Genomic DNA, 20,627 nt, shown 5'->3' with positions numbered 1-20,627 from the left:
ATTTTTAACTCATTACTCTGGATAACCCTCATCCTCAGTGAGCAGGGGCAAACTTCAGCCTTAGGGAGGAGGTCTCCGTCCACAAACTAGTATTGAAGATTATCATTATATTTACAAATAAAAACTAAAGTTAATAACATACATAATATACCAAAGCCTCTAAAAAGACAAACTAATGCATTTGTACAGCTTTTTAAAAGAAACTGTTTCCATCCTCTTTGAATTTTCTTTAGAGCAGCAGTTCATTTGGCAGAAGGAGACAAAACAGATATTGTTCTTTTTATTTTCTACAGAAGACAAACAAATTACACAGACTTCTTACATAATCAAAGACATTTACAGAATCAGCCATGATTTGGTTTGGATTTACAGAATCTGGAATTGAGTCATAATCACAGCCTCAGCTATTGTTGTACTATTAACAACTTTACCTGCAGTAGTATGGTGGAACTCAGGATCTAAAGTAAGACCCCATGAAAGGAACAGAGATTAGAGTATATATTTCAAGAGAGCTGCACAAACAGGGTTTTCAATATATAAACAACCAAAAGATGATTATGAATCATGAGTAGCTTGGACCTAATACTAATTAATAAGATGGAATAACTTCAAAGTAAAGTTAAGTTGCCACTAGTAACTTTCCCCAACTAATAGAAATATGTCCCAGGAAGGTTTGTATGTTTTATGGAAATCATTTTATCTTGGAAGAATCCTCAGTCGTTGCTTTGTGGTTGTACTTGAAAAAAATCCCTGTTTCACAACTTCCTCCTTTGCCTAAATTGTGTAAAAAAAAAAAAAGAAAAAAAAAAGAAAGAAAATCTGTTTCATGTTTCACAATAATTGGTAAATTATAAAATGCACACTCACGCAAACGGTGCAGTGCAGTAGCTCAGCAAACATCCAGTAACACACCCAGAAGAGTCCTGCAGCAGACAGACTCAGAAACAAGATGAAAGCTATCGCAGCCTTGCTGCTAATGCTAAACTACCTGTCAGTCAGTCATGGTAAGTCCAGTTTTTCAAAATAAAACTACACTATCATTTACTATATTTGTTTAAACCAACCAAGAAGCAAATTATTTTTATCCTTAAAATAAATAAAGGTTCCATTCATATGACTGATGGTTTTCTCTTCACAGGCTGCACTTGCACGGAGGGTCCACAACAGTTTCCTGCTGTACAGATTGATGCTGGGCAGGGGAACGTTGTGATGACAGACATCAACAATTATGCATACTTTCTGATTGGATCACAGTGGTACAAAATGGGCTCACTCACCCTGAAGCATGTCTCAGTGGGACCTGCAGGAATCTGGGGTGTTGACCTCGACGAGAACGTCGTCTACAAATACGTAGCTGGCAGCTTTGTTTATGCTTATGGTGAGCTTTATCACAGACTTAAGACAGTAGAGTGTGCGCGGTAGCAGCTGTTTGAATGAATGATCTGTACCTCTGTGTCTTCAGGTGAGAATTTAGAGCAGGTGGATGCTGGAGGTGATGGTCAGGTGGTGGGAGTTACCCACCACTCCACCATCCACTGTCTGAAAAGCACCATTGCCTCAGCCCACAGGGAACAGAGCACCCTGAGCTGGACAACCCTGCCTGGGCTTTTAATGTATTTCAGTTGCAGCACAAAATATGGATGCTGGGGAGTGAACTCGGGTCAAAACATCTACTTCACAGTAAATTATTTTTTATTTTAATGATCATTTGTGTTGTTATTTGTATGATCAAGACATCTCACCATATTTGCTTTTCATGACAGAAAGTAACACCGAGCACCTGTGGCTTCAGTGGCTGGATACAAGTGGATGGTCTTGCAGTAATGGTTGAAATTGGGACTGATGGAAGTGTCTTTGTTGTAAATAGAGGAGGAGAAGTCTTCCAAAGGTAAACACTTAATCTAGTCTGAAAGCATTTTAACTAGCCCTGGCAGTATTTCTGTTCTTTCTTCTTTCTTTTTGCTTTGACTCTTTCAGTCTCTGTTTGAATCAGGTTATTGTGTTTTTGACTCCTCTGTTGTTATCCATGCAATGGATCAACCACTATTTTGCTCTTCAACCTTAGAATGACCTCTCCACAAATGAATAACAAATTGCTCACGAAGGCAATTTGTGCTTAAATCTTTCTAGAAGCGACTTTCATTGTAATGATCACTGAGCCATACAATGTTCATGTGTAGAATCACCAGTCAAATGCTACAAAAGAAAACTAGTAATGTTTACTTATAATCATCATAGTTTCTGTAACTCAGAAAATCAGTACCTAAGAATTTTCAGATTTCAGTTGTGGATTCTTTGAATGATCTGTCTCTCCTCTATAATACATTTAGGTGTTCACTTAAAAGAAATCATGGAAATCTCATTTTTCACATCTGTTAAACATATTTACCTCTTCCTGTCACGCCTGCTAAGGCAGACGGCGTGGAGAGAAGAGAATGCGGACCCAAATGCAAACAAATGAGGTGGATGTTAACAGAAAGCAAGCCTTTATTTAGGGCTGCAACAAATATTACAAAACAAATGGCAGAAAGGAAACTAACAAAACCTAAACTGGGAAAAGGTGAACATGAAACTTGAAACATTGAACTAGAAAACATGAAACCTGAAAATGTGGAGTGAAGAAGAGCAGAGGAAATGCAGACGACCCGACAAAGAACAAAGGAAAACACACAATAAGTACAGAAGAGAGACACAGCTTAACCTAATCTGACACACGAGACAGGAAGGAAGCAAAACAGAAAACTCTAACACAGGACATGAGACTACCAAAGTAAAACAGGAAATACACGAACATAGAAACCTAGATAACTAGATGTAACACAGAACATTAACAAAATCTAAAGTCTAGAAATCACCAACAATACTAAGGAATAACCAAAGGAGCTAGAAATGCAACAGACTAGACCACGAGAAACCCCCAAATCACAGAACATGAAGTAATCAAAAACATTATATTTGGGTCACCAGACCGAGCAACCATGAGACTTACAACTCTTAACTCGGGATAGATAATATGGCGAGGAGCTGAGGCCAAACCCTCAATTGCACAAATAAAACAGATCCAATGATTTAAGTATCAATGTCTTCTCTCTACAGACAAGGCATCGACAGCAGCACTCCACAAGGCACGAGCTGGACCAAAATACCAATGCCCTCTCGCATCAACCATGTGAGCTATGATCGTGGCAATCTGTGGGTCGTGACTGACTATGGGACCATCCTGAAATGTTTATGCTAGTGGTTGTAGTCTTTCCTCTTCTGTCGCATAAAACAATGTAAAAACTGATCAGCATTATGTCAACAATGGAAAAATTCACGTGGGAAAATAATTGATTGTTTTATTGTGATTACATCTTAAGTGATTCAGCAACAACATGCATAACTACTAGAATGCTGTCAGATATTTACTTCTGTATCATTCACCTGCCATCCTTTCATAAACTCTTGATTCGCTGAGACTGTTTGGATTCAGTTTTTTATTTTTGCAAGTTTTATTCAGCACAGCTACTGGCTTTCCTGTCACTGTTTTGGCTCTTTGCTTTGTGATCATTGCACATAGTAGACAAGCTTACATGAGATTATGATGGTGTTATATATTCACCAGTTTAACAGGGTCCAGACCTCTGGTGTTCTTTTATTATAAATCCCACTATGGGAGATGCACAATGCAACAACACCTCCTCCTGTACAGCAGAGTAGCTGCACCCATTTTCCACCTCAGTTCAAACAGAAGTGCTTCACATTGACCCGTAAATGTCATAATTATGTCAAAGTCAAGAATTTGTTACTTTTGATGCTGAATTTATAGATGAACTAATGGTAATAGATGGTAGGCTAGTTTGAACCACAAGTCATTTACAGTTTGTTCATGTTCAAGCTTAACACTGAGGTTAATTATGGAGTTCCACAGGGTTCAGTGCTAGGACCAATTCTGTTTACATTATACATGCTTCCTTTAGGCAGCATCATTAGAAGACATAGCATAAATTTTCACTGCTATGCTGATGACACCCAGCTCTATCTGTCCATGAAGCCAGATCACACACACCATTTAGTTAAACTGCAGGAATATCTTAAAGACATAAAGACCTGGATGGATGCTAACTTTCTGCTTCTTAATTCAGATCAAACTGAGGTTATTGTACTCGGCCCTGAAAATCTTAGAAATATGGTATCTAAGCAGATTCTTACTCTGGATGGCATTACCTTGGCCTCCAGTAACGCTGTGAGGAACCTTGGAGTCATTTTTGACCAGGACATGTCCTTCAAAGCACATATTAAACAAATATGTAAGACCGCTTTCTTCCATTTGTGCAACATCTCTAAAGTTAGAAATATCCTGTCTCAGAGTGATGCTGAAACACTAGTTCATGCATTTATTACTTCCAGGCTGGACGACTGTAATTCATTATTATCAGGAAGTCCTAAAAACTCGCTGAAAAGCCTTCAGCTGATCCAAAATGCTGCAGCAAGAGTCCTGAGAGGGACTAGAAAGAGAGAGCATATTTCTCCTGTTTTGGCTTCCCTTCGTTGGCTTCCTGTTAAATCCAGAATTCAAAAGCTTGCTTCTCACATACAAGGTCTTAAATAATCAGGCCCCATCTTATCTTAATGACCTTGTAGTACCATATCACCCTATTAGAGCACTTCGCTCTCGCTCTGCAGGCTTACTTCAGATTCAAGATTCAAGAGCTTTATTGTCAGTACAGTAGTATACACAGTATACAGTGTACCGAAATGCTGTTTCACCCTAAGCCCCCCATGGTGCATTTATAAATATATAAAGGATATATCTTCAAGAGATGTATAACTAGGAATTACAAATAAATAACATGCTATGTTTCGGTAAAAATGAGCTGTACTGCACAGTGTCATGTGTTAGCAGGGTGAACAGCAGTGGACCAAGCACACAGCCCTGCGGCGATCCTGTGCTCAGTCTGACGACTTTGGAGGTTTTATTTCCTATGAAGACAGACTATGGCCTGTCAGTTAGGAAGTCCAAGATCCAAATGCAGTGGGAGGTGTTTATTCCTTGTGAGTCCAACTTCTTTACCAGCTCCTGGGGAATGACTGTGTTGAATGCTGAGCTGAAGTCAATAAACAGCATTCTGACATAAGTGTCCTTTTGTCGAGATGGGAGAGAGAAAGGTGAAGAGCAGATGAGATGGCATCATCTGTGGAGCGGTTTTGGTGATGAGCAAACTGTAGCGGGTCCAGATTCAGTGGAAGCTGAGTTTTCATGTGCCTCAATACCAGCCTCTCAAAGCACTTAATGATGATGGGCGTAAGTGCCACCGGCCGGTAGTCATTGAGGCAGGACACAGTGGACTTCTTTGGCACTGGGATGATTTGTGGTTTTGAGGCATGCAGGTACCACAGCTGGGCTCAGTGATGTGTTTAGGATGTTCGTGAGGATGCCTGCGAGCTGGTCAGCACACTCCCGAAGCACCTGGCCAGGTATGTTGTCAGGTCCTGCAGCCCTTCGCAGGTTTACTCTGTGAAGTGTCATCCTGACATCTGCTGTGGACAGACAAAGTACTTGGTCATTGGGTGAGGGGGGCATCTTCCTTTCTGGCTCTTTGTTCTGTCTCAAAACGTGCAAAGAAGTCATTTAGTTGGTCTGGCAGAGAGGGATCACTGCTGCATGCTGGAGGTGTTGGCTTGTAGCCCGTGATTGTTTGGATGCCGTGTCACGTGCGCCGAGTGTCCTTTGTACTTGTGAAATGTGTGTTGATCTTATGTGCATACTGCCGCTTTGCGTCTTTGATGGCCCATGATAGATCTGCTCTGGCTGTAGTGTAAGCTTCTCTATTTTTGGCCTTACAGGCAGAGTCTCTGACTTTCATCAGGTTGCGTAGCTTTGCAGAGAACCAGGGTTTATGGTTTGCATAGGTGATGACGGTCTTGGAGGCAGTGACATCCTCAATGCATTTGCTGATGTAGCTGGTCACTGAAGTTGTGTACTCCTCCAGGTCCACGGTGTCTGAGTATGTAGCAGCTTCTCTAAATATATCCCAGTCTGAGCATTCAAAGCAGTCTTGTGTAACACTTTTACCACCGGCTCGTGTGACAAGACTCCCCCCTTATGCCCTCGGGTGCAGTCTTGACTCTACTTAAACATTCTGTGATAAAAGATACATCTCGAAAAATAAATATCAGTCTAAGGTTCATATGATTCTCGTGTCTACACAGACAAGCGGAGGCTAAGGAAATACACTTAACCGATTGAGGCTAATACATGTGAATACTCAAATGATAAGACACCATGCAATAAACCCAACACAGGATCTCAGGGTTAGAAAATGTATTAAACAATTGCAGGAAATTCACATCCAACCCTTTTTTTTTCTTCATGAAAAAAACACATATACAAAACATACAATAAACCCCCGGGGGATAGATTTTAGTATTTTTTCCCTTAACCTGTCCAATGTTATTCTTTCCCCAGAGTGCACTCTTAGTTTATTTTTGTTGTTGGCGCGCTTTAGTTGGAGCTCTTAATAATAACAACAATACCTCCGAGTATCCGTGATGTCTCCACCTCCTCCGATGAATAACTCGCTCGTTGTGGTAGCAACCGTCTCCACTCGCGGCAGCGAGCAACGAATCTCCGGTTCCTTAGATAGCAGCAAATCATCCACGGTTAGCGACTCTCTCCTGAGACAACTCTCAAACTCCGTCTCTTCGCTCCGGCGGAATCTCCGTTAGCCAGGACCGTGGCGTTAGCCTAGCTCCAGCTAGCCAACGTAGCCAAATGTGCCTCGTGCTTAGTCAAGCACAAAAGATACGGGAAGCCCGGCTCAAACGCTCCGAATGATTACCGGGAAGTCCGCAGACGGGTGATATGTTGTTGCCGAACAACTTTGGTGACATAAGCAGTCCCGAAGTCCATGCTTCGTCTATGCCATTTTAGTAATCCTCCTTTTCTTCTCCTCTCTTCCTCACGAGTCTCTTTCCCCCGGAAGTCATCTGCAAGTCATGACCTCTCGTGACGTAGCATACAAAACAAGTTACACTTCTTCTCTTTTAACAGACATTCACATTCCATGAAATTATGGTTTTTTAACGTAACTGATTTTTTCACACACTATTTATGCATTTTAATACAAACATTTATATCACATATCTATACCACTCTTAACCTCACCATGAACCATTATTTTCTCTTCGACTTATTCTCATGAAAACAAAATAAATACCACTGATATTTATCAGAGTATTACACTCTCCCCCCACCAAAGAAAAGCATGCCCTCATGACTTTGTACCTTGAAAACATAAACCATTATGGCACAACAGGTGAGTAAAACACACAACTAAGCAAAGATGGGTGTGCCTATCCATTTATAAAAACAAGAGACATATTTCACTGTTGTGGCGGCTACCACACTGGGATGACCTGGTTCATCATAAGTTAACCTCAAAGGAGCCCTCTTCAACCGCTGAGGTCTGGGCTTAATGTCAACATCAAGATTAGTCTCAGAGTTAAATCCAGTATCTTCTTCTTGCGAAATAAGGTCTGCATTCAGTGTTTTCTCTTTCCCTGCCTCCTCAGGATTCTCGCAAGTATCAGGTGATTCGGCTTCGGTGATCTCAACAGACTCAGATTCATTTACACTGTCCGTCTCAGGTTCCTCTACACATTCCTGTGTTACTCCCAGCCCAACTGTTTTTGGTTGTTCAGCTACGTCGCTTAAGGAAATACCCAAATCCAGACTGAACGGTTCCAGAGTATCACTATCCATGTTGCACCTGAGAGGTTCAACAGTCAGATCACACCAAAGTCCAAAATCCTCATCTTCGGAGTCAGTGTACTCTTTCTCATCTTTATCACTGGGCGTGACTCCTTCCCTTTCAGAGTCTTTATCTGCCGTTCTCTGCGATAGTGTCTTTTCCTTTCCAGGCTTGTCTGTGCATTCTTTCTGTTTCCTCCGTCGCAAGACTCTCCTTGTAGGGGTGAGATCCGTATGGGATGCAGAGTCTAGACATATCCTCTCCCCAAGAGGCAGTAAGTGATTTCGATGGAGGATCTTGATTGGTCCATCACCATCTTCAGGTTTCAACCGGAACACTGGTAGGTTCGGCATCTTGCTTTCCACAACATATGGTTTTGACGCCCAGCGATCGGCCAGTTTATGCTTCCCCTGTAACCCGAGGTTTCGTAGCAAGACTCTGTCTCCAGGTAACAACTGTGCGAACCTGATTCTTTTGTCATACCGCTGCTTATTGTTCTCATTCTGTTTGGCCGCGACGGACTCTGCTAGTTCATAGGCAGCCTTTAACTCCTTCCTCAGGTCAGAAACGTACTTGAGGTAAGTTTTCTGTGGTGTGCCATCACAAGAAGTCTCGAAACACAAATCCACAGGTAACCTAGCTTCACGCCCAAACATAAGGAAATAAGGAGAGAAACCTGTAGCTTCATTTGGAGTGCAATTATAAGCATGAACCAAATGAACGACGTGCTGACTCCATTTTTTCTTTCTGTTCGGTTCCAGGGTCCCCAACATGTCCAACAACGTCCTATTAAACCTCTCGGGTTGAGGGTCTCCTTGAGGATGATAGGGCGTCGTTCTTGATTTTTCAACTCCAAGCGAACTCAACACTTCATGAACAAGACGACTTTCAAAATCTCTGCCCTGATCACTGTGCATCCTCCGTGGCAGTCCGTAATGAACGAAATACTTCTCCAGCAACACCTTTGCAACCGTAGAGGCTCTCTGGTCTCTTGTTGGAAAAGCTTGAGCATAACGAGTGTAGTGATCGGTAATGACCAGAACATTTTCTGTGCTGCTCGAATCAGGCTCTATGGACAAAAAGTCCATACAAACAAGGTCGAACGGTCCCTCACTTTGCAAATGCGACAAAGGTGCAGCTCTCTTGGGTAGAGTCTTTCTTTTTATACACCTCTCACAAGACTTGCAATACTCTTCAATCTCTGACTTCATCCGAGGCCAGTAGAACCGGTTTCTTACCAAGCCGTATGTCTTGTCGAGGCCCAAATGACCTGAGTCATCGTGCAGTGATTTCAGTACAGGGACTCTATACTTTTCTGGTAGTACCAACTGAGAACAGCGTGATTTTCCGGGAGGAGTTACAATGCGATACATCACTCCTTTCTGCATCTTTAACCTGTCCCACTCTCTCAACAGCAAAGAGCAAGTTGGTTGCTTGGTCTTGTCAACTTGGTTACTATTCCCATTACTCAGAGCTGTCCACACTTGTCCTATGCCGGGGTCTTCCCGTTGAGCGGTCGACAACTCAGCAAGACTCACAAAAGGCATATTCTTAACACTCAAAGAAGCCAGATTGCAATAAGCTTGTGGGATAGCTTGTGGAGAAGTGCCAAAAGAGTCAATGGCTCTTCCGGATCGTGGGTTTTTATGTTTCATCACCCCAGACATTTGACACAAGGCTCTCACTCCTGCTGCAGGAACGTCGTCCCACTCGGATTTGGATATCGACCCCGATTGTGGCCGGCGAGAGAGAGCGTCAGCGTCAATGTTTTGGACTCCTGCTCTGTACTTGAGACTAAAGTCATATGTAGACAGGGCAGCAAGCCAACGGTGACCCGTCGCGTCTAGCTTGGCAGACGTTAGCACATATGTCAGAGGGTTGTTGTCTGTCCTCACCTCGAACTTGGTCCCGTACAGATAGTCATGCAGTCTGTCCACTACCGCCCACTTCAGCGCCAAAAATTCCAATTTATGGGCTGGATAATTCTTTTCTGAAGGAGTCAAACTCCGACTGACGAAAGCCACAGGTCTCAATCCTTCACCTTGATCCTGGTACAGCACTCCTCCTAGCCCCTCCCGGCTAGCGTCTACATGTAGCACATAAGGTAGCTGAGGATCGGCAAAGGCCAACACAGGAGCTTGGGTAAGTCGTCGCTTCAGCTCCTCAAAGGCTGCCTCACATTCTCCGCTCCAGCGACCACCAAAGGGCTCTGCAGGGTTAAGGTACGGACCATCCTGTCTGTCCTTTACTTTCTTCTTTGCAGTTGAAGGGTAACCAGACAACAGTTGGTTCAATGGGTGAGCTACCTTGGAGTAATCTTTCACGAAACGCCGGTAGTACCCACAGAATCCAAGAAACGATCGTAATGCAGTCACAGTGTTGGGTCTTGGCCATGCGGTTACAGCTTCAGTCTTCTTTGGATCAGTAGACACCCCGTCTTGAGATATGATGTGCCCAACGTAAGTCACCGATGGCTGACAAAACTGACATTTATCCAGTGACAGCTTCAGTCCTTCGTCCTTTAGACGGTCAAGCACCTTCAGCAACCGGATCTCATGCTCCTCAAGCGTGGCTCCAAACACAATGAGATCGTCGAGATAGACCAACACCTCAAGCAAGTTCATGTCTCCAACAGTTTGTTCCATTACCCGCTGAAATGTAGCGGGAGCCCCTGTCACTCCCTGTGGCATTCTTTCAAATTGGAAGAATCCAGCTGGGCAAATGAAAGCTGTCTTTTCCTTGTCGGAGTCTGCCATGGGCACTTGATAGTATCCACTCCGAAGGTCAAGCACACTGAACCACTTGCTTCCACTGAGACATGCCAAAGCATCTTCAATTCTTGGCACCGTGTATTGGTCGGGAGTGGTGCGGCGGTTTAGAGTCCGAAAATCCACACACATCCTTATTTTCCCATTCTTCTTTCTCACGACCACAATGGGTGAGGCATAAGGACTGCGTGACTCTGTAATAACGTGTTGAAAACACGCAGTTCTTTGAATCTTTGGGCTGAAGGAAGGACAATACTCGGTGTATCAATGCTCAATCAACAATCATTTATTTACATACAATTCAACAATAAGAGCATTAGAACGTCCGGACGGGAGAGATGCTACCAGAGGGTCAGGCACATGTCTCAAAATGGTGACGGGTTGCTCAGCTTTTTATAGTCTCTAGTGGCCCCCAGCTAGTCGTAAAAGCCAAAACATCACATTTTTTCTCTGTTACAGCGCCTAAGTTATGACCTCGGCAGTTGTTTCTCTGCTTTCTGTAAGGTGGGGGTGTGGAATGTGGTCTGTCTATCTCCCCTGTCTTTAGACACAGAGTCTCCTGCTTACAACCTTCTCTTCATGATTCAACAATTAAGCATGTCAAGAAAACAGTGTAACACATTCCCAGCAGATCAAGGATACAGAGTGATGCACATTTATCTAATGAACTAATATGTGAATATGTTCTGTTAACTCAAAAGTATAATGAGAACTAAACTACATACCGATCACACACTCTATTTTAAAGGGTATAATATGATCTACAACAATATCCTAATTCAACTATTTTGATTACATCTATAAGGTAACATATAATAACAGAATAATATCACAATACCCTCTTTTGATCTCTCATTAAAGAGATCACTAATAACATGCACTTCAGCGTTGCAAGGTCCAGGTTTTCTTGATCCTGAGGCCCTCTGTCCCCTTTTGACGGGTGGACCATATGGGGGATGACCTCTGTGTTCACGCAGTTCAGATGCAAGCAAAGTTAGATTTACAACCATAACAGCAGTTACAGATGGCACTCCCATCATTCCCAATTTTCCCACAGCTTTATTTTGGTGCTCCAGTTTTCCACTCCCATTTTAATGCCCCCTTATACCTTTCAAATGTACTTAGACTAGAACCTCTGTCTAAGGAGCTTTTAACCTTTATTTTTATTGCTGCAGCTACCAGTGTCTTCCAGTTGGGTGATTCTCAGCTTCTTTCTTCGTCCTCCGGGGTTAGACCACCCTTTAGTCATTGCACAGTTCTGGGGATTATTGCGATTTCAAACAAGGATCTGTGTATTTTGGGGTCACCGCCGTGTCCCCCTTTTTGCCAAGAGCCTCTCGAACCTCGTTGGTCTGGTGTTCCTGGTTTTCGCCAACCCCTTCATGGTTATTGCTGTGTTTGTGGGATCCATCTTCTCCAGGAGCCCAAACGTCATGACACTTGACCCCAGTTGCTGTCTCGGCAGTCCCTACATCTGTCCCTGCTGTGAAGGGTCCTCACATCTCCGGGTCCCCGTCTGGTGTCTGTTCCTTTCTCTGCAAGAGACAGAAAACCAAAACACCTCTCTCCCTAGCCTTGATAATCTAATATTGTTATCCATTGTTGTTCTAATGATTCAAATTTGGTTTAAAATATTATGTTCAGGACCTATTCTAATCATAATCTATGTGTGTGTAAGCATGTTTGCATTTCGCCCTCCGCACTCAAGGCATTTCTTACACTTTATCAGTCCGGACAGTCACGCCGAACGAAGCTTCTGACCTTCAAAAGGCCGAGTGCCAACTCGTTATAAGCACATTTGCAAGGTGTGTCTGAAAATTATTGAAACCCCTCTTTTTAACAAAAGACAAAAAATTAACAAATCTTCTAAACGCTATTCAGTTCATTTCAATGAGTAATGATTAAACATGAAAGTGATAGTTTATGCTTTTTCACTGATTCTCTAAAAGGTCCGTCTTCTCGGACCGCTATTAGCTTAAGCTTTACCATTCCTAAATTATTAAAGACACAAATGAAGTTATAAAATGTTCAAATAATCCTGGTTTGATGTTAAAGCTCAACCTTCCCCCCCTTTTTTGACACATTCCAATGTGTCAAATCAACGGAGCTAGAACATTCAAAAAAGTTAGGCAGCTACAAAGTTTCCCAGACTCTTAAGGTGATCCGCGTGTAACGTTCTGACTCAGGTATTTAATATTTTAATAAATCTCGTTTAATTAACTGCCACTATTTAAACTAAACTTAAAGACATAATTTAAGAAAAGATCACAAAGAATAACATGATATCAGTGTTTTGTAAGCGCGTGCGGCCTTCTATGCTCGAAGCCTTTTCCCTCAATAGATCAGTCAGACATTCGCGCTGACTGTAGCCTTTAACCCTTATTAACTTGAGCACAACTCTACAATGAGCAACAAGTTGCAATATGTATAAAAACGATCATGGTTACACCTGCAATGAAAACCATCACTGGCGTCTGACAGGGTGGTGCTGCATACTCTTCCTTTAATGTCACTATTTTCACCCTGTTAATTAGAGTGTTTAAACCTGAAGTCGACTACGTCCACAACAAGTCAATACAGCTGTAAATGTGGCCAATTATCAATCTATCACCAATCAATAACAACAAAATTTAATTGACTTTTTACAGTGGCCTGCTATGGTTAATAATAACATATTCCAGTCATGAGTGGTATAAAAAATCTTCTCCACTGTAGCATTTGGCATTCCCAATAATATAACATGATACCTTAATCAAAACACAGCTAATATAGCACAGTTTTCTTAATGCAAACATCAGTAACTCAAAATCAGCAACCACAGTGTTAAGTCTGCAGTTCATACTTATGTGAAGCTAGAGTCTCCTCCTCCAGTCTCTCTTATCCTCCTGCTCCTGAAAAAACAAAACAAAACAAAGCGAAGCATCCACCCTTCTCTTGTCGGCTGGGTGAATTGTTTATGAATTGTTTATTGGCATTTACTAATCCTAAAGTGGGTGCAGTCATTGTCTCAGTATCAAGTCAGTCAAAACTTTTAGTCGTCAGTCCATCACAGTCCATTCGCATGCATACCTCCATACACATTCATACCAGATGTTGCTGATAATGGAGTCTCACGCGCAACCTATTCGAGCATCCATCACCAGCAAGATGACGTCATCATTTTAAAGGAAAACAATTCCTTGTTGTTTTTTGGGCCGGATTGACTCGGTGCAATCCTTTTAGACTCAGAACTTCTCAGTGTTCCCTATAAGTGAATTTCTCCCAAGCCAATTACAATCATGGAGAAGCACACTTTGCAACTGTTTACAGTAATAATATTTTATAGCGCTTTAAATTTCAATCTTTCAGGCCTTGTTTAAAGAGCTGATTGTTAAATCATGAACTCACAAAATATCAACATATCACCACCGGTGGATCACACCTCTCAGATGTTTTTTTTTTTTTCTCCAGTGCACTGTAACAAAAACGAAAACAGACATAACCAACAAAATACTACTAAAATAACACAAACTAGGGCCCGTTGCAGACATGTCCAAGCATAAAACTATCCCTCTCTCGCTTACGAGAAAGAACACAAGCCAAAGCTCACTGATAAAATCAAGCTAGCGCTAAACAAAACCAAACAATCAACCAGAAATTCACAGGAACATTTTGCTTCCTGCCGGGACAATATTGTGTGGGAATGAGAACCTCAGGTGCCGTAACACCTTTTGTTCCTCCTTGTATTAAAACTCAATCACAGAAAATGCCGTACTCCGACCTAAAACTTACACTATTAATTCATCATTTTCACTCTGTGCCACTGTTCCTCATCAGGGCTGTGTGAAGCACAGCAAAGAATTCAGTCAAGGCCTTGAGCCATAAACAGACATCACGCACAGACATTGTTTTCATAACCAAACTTTTTTAGACCTTATTCCTAAAATCTACATAAATGCCCTCTGAGTGACATATAACACATTCTAAGTAATCAATGGTAATCAATGGAAATCAATGGCTCCTCATAAAAATTATGCATTGGGATGTTTGTGTGCAGCATTTTGCATATCAGCATAAGCAAAGCATTCTTCATTGCATCAGCGTGTATGTGTGTGTGCGTGTGGATCACTCTTTATTGCACAAGCGTGTGCATGTGTATGTGTGTGCATCACTTCTCAGTGAATCAACATTCCCGTGTGTGTGTGTCTGTGTGTGTGTGTGTCATTTCTCACTCACTCAACGAGTGCACGTGTTCATGTGTGTATTTCACTTCATTCTGAATCTGTGTGTTTGGAGACGTGTGTGTGTGTGTGTGTGTGTGTGTGTGTGTGTGTGTGTTCATCACTTTCCTGTTCTGGTGTTCTGGGTAAACACTGCCTGAAGCATGGCCTGGGGTCCTGCCCCCCCCTCCTTTTTAAGTTTGTTTGCGACCATTGCTGCTGCTGCTGCTGCTCAAAATTCAGTCCGTCCTGGTTCTGACCCCAATTAGGGCAGTCCTTTCTCCAGTGTCGATGTTCACCGCAGGTGAAACCTGCATCTTCTTCTGTGTTTTTGTCCATTCTGAGGTTTATCCTCTTGATAGCCAGACCTTTGTGGGGTAGCATTTCTTTTATAAGGTGGCTTGGCAGGGACTTCTGGTTGTGAAATCTGGGTGTCTGGATGTGATGCAACCGTAGCAGCTTTAAGACTAAGCATCTCAGCTTTCATGACACTTAACTCTTTTTTCAGCTTTGCCACTTCAGGATCAACTTCTTGTTCAGGTGCCGACTTAGAAATAGGAGTTACAGACTGTGACATTACTGGGTTCTTACTATCGTTTCTGCTTCCTCCCTTACTTCTTTTAGCAACTCACTGAAAGAAGGGGGTTCCCGCAGCTTGTGAGTCATACGAAGACGAAGTGCAATCATGTCTTGTTGCAGTGCTCCCCTCACAACCTGCTCCATCCGTAATCGATTCATGTCAGACAGTGCCACGCCTCCTTTTCTGAAAATACAGTGCAGCAGTTTATCCAACCTCAACAAGTAAGTAGACAACTTTTCGCCCACATTTTGGTAGGTATGTCTGAACTGCACCAGAAGATCGGACGCACTCTCAGTTGTTCCAAAAGCCGTCTCCAAAACCTGCATGTAGTCATATGAAGTTGCAGTGGGCTGCTGGACTCTCAAGAACTGTACAATGTCTGCAGCTGGACCTTTCAGACTTTCCACTATTCGCTGTTTCTTTATGTTGTCACTGCACTGCCACTCATCTAGCAGATGTGTTGTCTGTTCTGCCCAGGCATCATACTCTTCCTCCCCATTGGGCGTAGGTTTCACACCAGAGAACATGCGCAGCTTACGATAGCTCTGAGAATCAACAGATGTGGTGTTACATTTATCCACTAAGGAACTGATAGCATGTATCAAAGCCGTGTTCACATCAAGGGGTGAAGGCTGAAGTAAGCCACCAACGTCAGTAAGAGTTTTACCTTCCGCATTCAGGAATGACATTAGCTTAGATTGAAACTCATCATTTTCTGCAGGAGCAGTGAGCACATGAGCTGGCCATGGACCCGCCTCCCCAGGAAGTCCAACAACATCCGGTACGGTTTGATTTTTTAAGTCAGTTGAAGTCTTGATCAGTACCAACTGTGTCTTAGAAGCTACATCAAGACAACGGTCAACTATCTCGGATTTTCCAAATACTTTGACCTGGCTCAAGGCCGATAGCAGAACTGCATCTGTGACATCGGGGTCCACATCACTCAAAACAACTGCATGTCCATAAGCTAACTGCTTCCTTTTGCACCAAGCTTCAATTTCAACTGCTTCCATTTTTCTTTTTTTCTTTTTTTCTTTTTTTAGCTCAAACAGTAAGAGATCTCACAATAAATGTAACCACACTTGACAATAAAAATAATTTCCTTAGCAATCTCAAAAAAACATTAGTTCCCTCTCTTTGGTGAATGACGGAAAACCAGGTCAGTCATAACAAAATTACATACAATCCCGGACGAGCCCCCAAAAATGTAACACTTTTACCACCGGCTCGTGTGACAAGACTCCCCCCTTATGCCCTCGGGTGCAGTCTTGACTCTACTTAAACATTCTGTGATAAAAGATACATCTCGAAAAATAAATATCAGTCTAAGGTTCATATGATTCTCGTGTCTACACAGACAAGCGGAGGCTAAGGAAATACACTTAACCGATTGAGGCTAATACATGTGAATACTCAAATGATAAGACACCATGCAATAAACCCAACACAGGATCTCAGGGTTAGAAAATGTATTAAACAATTGCAGGAAATTCACATCCAACCCTTTTTTTTTCTTCATGAAAAAAACACATATACAAAACATACAATAAACCCCCGGGGGATAGATTTTAGTATTTTTTCCCTTAACCTGTCCAATGTTATTCTTTCCCCAGAGTGCACTCTTAGTTTATTTTTGTTGTTGGCGCGCTTTAGTTGGAGCTCTTAATAATAACAACAATACCTCCGAGTATCCGTGATGTCTCCACCTCCTCCGATGAATAACTCGCTCGTTGTGGTAGCAACCGTCTCCACTCGCGGCAGCGAGCAACGAATCTCCGGTTCCTTAGATAGCAGCAAATCATCCACGGTTAGCGACTCTCTCCTGAGACAACTCTCAAACTCCGTCTCTTCGCTCCGGCGGAATCTCCGTTAGCCAGGACCGTGGCGTTAGCCTAGCTCCAGCTAGCCAACGTAGCCAAATGTGCCTCGTGCTTAGTCAAGCACAAAAGATACGGGAAGCCCGGCTCAAACGCTCCGAATGATTACCGGGAAGTCCGCAGACGGGTGATATGTTGTTGCCGAACAACTTTGGTGACATAAGCAGTCCCGAAGTCCATGCTTCGTCTATGCCATTTTAGTAATCCTCCTTTTCTTCTCCTCTCTTCCTCGCGAGTCTCTTTCCCCCGGAAGTCATCTGCAAGTCATGACCTCTCGTGACGTAGCATACAAAACAAGTTACACTTCTTCTCTTTTAACAGACATTCACATTCCATGAAATTATGGTTTTTTAACGTAACTGATTTTTTCACACACTATTTATGCATTTTAATACAAACATTTATATCACATATCTATACCACTCTTAACCTCACCATGAACCGTTATTTTCTCTTCGACTTATTCTCATGAAAACAAAATAAATACCACTGATATTTATCAGAGTATTACACTTGCAAAACAGGTATGGCCCCCTCTGGCCATGTTCTCACTTCTCTGAAGGCTGGTCTGATCCGTTTGTTGATGGGTCTCTAGACTGGAGTGGGAAGTATGGAGATGTGGTCTGATTGTCCGATGTGGGGGAGGGGTGAAGCCTGGTATGCATGCTGGATGTTTGTTAGTGGTGCAACGGATCAAAAATCTCACGGTTCGGATCGGATCACGGTTTTAAGTCAAGGATCGGATAAATTTTCGGATCAGCAAAAATAGAAAAAAAAAAGACAAAAATTCGACTCGCCATTTACTTATTTAAGTATTTTTTGCCTATTAAAAACATTCAACTGAAGACTCATTCTACACACTTATATAAAAACAAATTAAGGTGCAATATGGACATTGTGGACCATGCTGGGCAGCCTCTGCATCCTCTGCACACGGCTATAAACAACCAGAGGAGTCTGTTCAGTGACAGGTTGCTTCTCCTAAAGTCAAGGACCAGCAGACTTAAAAAGTCCTTTGTCCCACATACCATTAAACTGTTTAACTCCTCGCTGGAGGGGAGAGGGAGGGGAAACGGGAACAAAGGAGGGGGGAACAAGTAAGCTGTAGTGCCTTTTCACTGTGCAATCGTTTTTGTTAATATCCAACGGTGTAATAGACTCACTTGAAATGTGCCGTTCCCTTGTATTCTTATTCCTATTTATTCTATTTATCCCTTTTGTATACTCTGTATTTATATATGTGCATATGTGGTATATTTCTGCTCACATTCTGCAACTTCTGTCGGTGCTGTGCTACTGGAAACTGAATTTCCCGGAGGAACCCACCTGAGGGATAAATAAAGTTTCATCTAATCTAATCAGTGCAGGGCTTTGTATCTACCACTCCGCAACGAGCGGTCATGGTCACGTGGCTTTCCGTTGCCCTGGAGCTCCACCCATTTGTAGTCAGAGCAACAGAAGATGCCCGGGACAGTTTAGCCATAACTTTAAACTTTTCCTGCTCATACATGCTCGGAATGATCTTGTCACACTGAAGTGGACGCGCAACGAGATATCATAGCATGGCTCAAACACGTTCATCACAGTTTAAACCCCTTGTTTTGCACAACGGAATACGGCCTCCCGTCTGCAGCTAAACACCCCAATATGTTAGTAATAGCTTTAGCCCGGTCGGATTGGGCAACAAAGTGCTGCTTAAATGCCGCAAACTCCTCTGCTTCACCACTTGGACCGCTAGCGCTGACCATAACTATCGCTTGACAGACTGACCACCATACACATACTTTTTTTTTTTTTTTTTTTTCCTTTTTCGAATCACGTGCATACTGAACAGTGGAGTGGGATCGGTTCGGATTTTGGATCAACTGTGATCCGTTGCACCACTAATGTTTGTATAAACAAGGTCCAACATATTGTCTCCTCTTGTTGCAAAGTTAATGTTCTGGTGAAATTTGGGTACAACTGATTTAAGTGTGGTGTTGTTAAAATCCCCAGCGAAAATGAAGAAGCCATCAGGGTGGGCTGTTTGCAGATCACTGATAATCCTCTAGAGTTCATTGAGTGTTCCACTAGCTTTAGCATTTGTGCTAGCACTAGGTGGGATGTAAACAGCAACGATGATCATCACAGTAAACTCTCTTGGGATGTAAAACGGCCTGCATCTGATTGCCAAGACCTCCACAAGTTCTGAACAGTGCACAGATACAGTCGCTGCATTCTTTTAAGAGTGTCAGCCTTGAATGGGAAATTACTTGCCGAAGTGACTCACTGTACTCAGGAGATCCAATTGCTACTCTCCGGCAACCATGTTGAGAAGATCAGTCTGTTTTTATTCAAAGCCCCTGAAACACCTCTGGTATTAGGTTATCCGTGACTACAGCAGCACAACCCCCAAATAGACTGGTCTCACAGCTGCTTGACAGGATGGAGTGTTAAATGCCACGAGCAATGTTTAAAGTCGGCATTACCTAACATCACAGATAATATCCCAGCAGAGGTTTCCACGACCCCTGACCTCTCTAAAGTTCCCAGCGATTATCACGACCTTGCTCCAGTGTTTTGTAAGGACCGAGCACTGTCGCTCCCACCCCACCGCCCCTATGACTGCTGTATTGATCTTCTTCCTGGAGCGTCCCTACCTACCAGCCGTTTGTACAGTATTTCTAAGCCTGAAGGCGAGGCCATGGAGCGTTACATCACAGATTCCCTCGCATCAGGTATTGTTCGGCCCTCCACGTCTCCCCTCGGGGTGGGATTCTTCTTTGTTGAGAAGAAAGATAAGACCCTGCGCCCCTGCATTGACTTTCGGGGGTTAAATAACATAACTGTCAAGAACAAGTACCCTCTCCCACTGCTGGCGTCCGCGTTTGAGCTCCTGCAGGGTGCCGTTATTTTTTTCTAAACTCGACCTCCGCAACGCCTACATCTGGTCGGCATTCGGGAGGGGGATGAGTGGAAGACTGCGTTTAACACTCACCTGGGGCATTTCGAGTATCTCGTCATGCCATTTGGCCTCACCAAAGCTGCAGTCTATCTGGGTCAGATATGAACCAAGTTTAGCTGGAGTTTATTTTCGTTGTGCTGACTTTTTACAGTCAGTTACAATAACTCGTACTGCGTACTAGCTAGCATGACAGAGTTTCTATAAAGCTGGGTGGTTGCTATGATGTTACTGATAGTGAACTTTATTTTATTCATAAGGTTAGTTACTAGAGTTGCCAACCGTCCCGTACAAACGGAATCGTCTCGTATTCAGAGAAATTATTACACGTTTCGTGTTGAGCTGAGAAGGGACGCAGTTTGTCTGGGATGGAAAAAGACACAAAGCTGCAGTTATTCTGTCGTTACGCTGCACAGCTGCCTCTTCTTCTCTCATTCTCTCCCTCCCTCTCCTGTTGCTACTTCAATCATGAAACTAATCAATGATCAGCTGATCAGCTTTTCTCTCGTTTTTGTTTATAGCCCACTTT

At 42.9% G+C, this 20,627-nt stretch overlaps 1 protein-coding gene across 1 annotated transcript; it reads left to right on the top strand.

Annotated features, from left to right (window-relative positions):
• Positions 1-799: 799 nt before the first annotated feature.
• LOC113009468 (fish-egg lectin-like) lies at positions 800-3,456 on the top strand. Its single transcript, XM_026147777.2, has 5 exons — positions 800-1,004; positions 1,139-1,378; positions 1,463-1,680; positions 1,764-1,888; positions 3,097-3,456. The coding sequence occupies exons 1-5, from the start codon at positions 950-952 to the stop codon at positions 3,236-3,238; spliced, it is 780 nt and encodes a 259-aa protein (XP_026003562.2). The 5' UTR covers positions 800-949; the 3' UTR covers positions 3,239-3,456.
• Positions 3,457-20,627: the final 17,171 nt, after the last annotated feature.

This window comes from Astatotilapia calliptera, chromosome 17 (assembly GCF_964374335.1).
Source record: "Astatotilapia calliptera chromosome 17, fAstCal68.1, whole genome shotgun sequence".
In the NCBI taxonomy this organism is placed as follows: Eukaryota; Metazoa; Chordata; class Actinopteri; order Cichliformes; family Cichlidae; genus Astatotilapia; species Astatotilapia calliptera.
The sequence above is the reverse complement of the archived record's forward strand: the minus strand, read 5'-3'. Positions and strand labels throughout refer to the sequence as shown.

Excerpts from the sequence above, each read along its gene's own strand:
- LOC113009468 (XM_026147777.2), top strand. The coding sequence starts at position 950 with ATGAAAGCTATCGCAGCCTTGCTGCTAATGCTAAACTACCTGTCAGTC. Across the intron at positions 1,681-1,763 it reads GTCAAAACATCTACTTCACA|AAAGTAACACCGAGCACCTG; the intron begins GTAAATTATTTT and ends TTTTCATGACAG. Across the intron at positions 1,889-3,096 it reads GGAGGAGAAGTCTTCCAAAG|ACAAGGCATCGACAGCAGCA; the intron begins GTAAACACTTAA and ends TTCTCTCTACAG.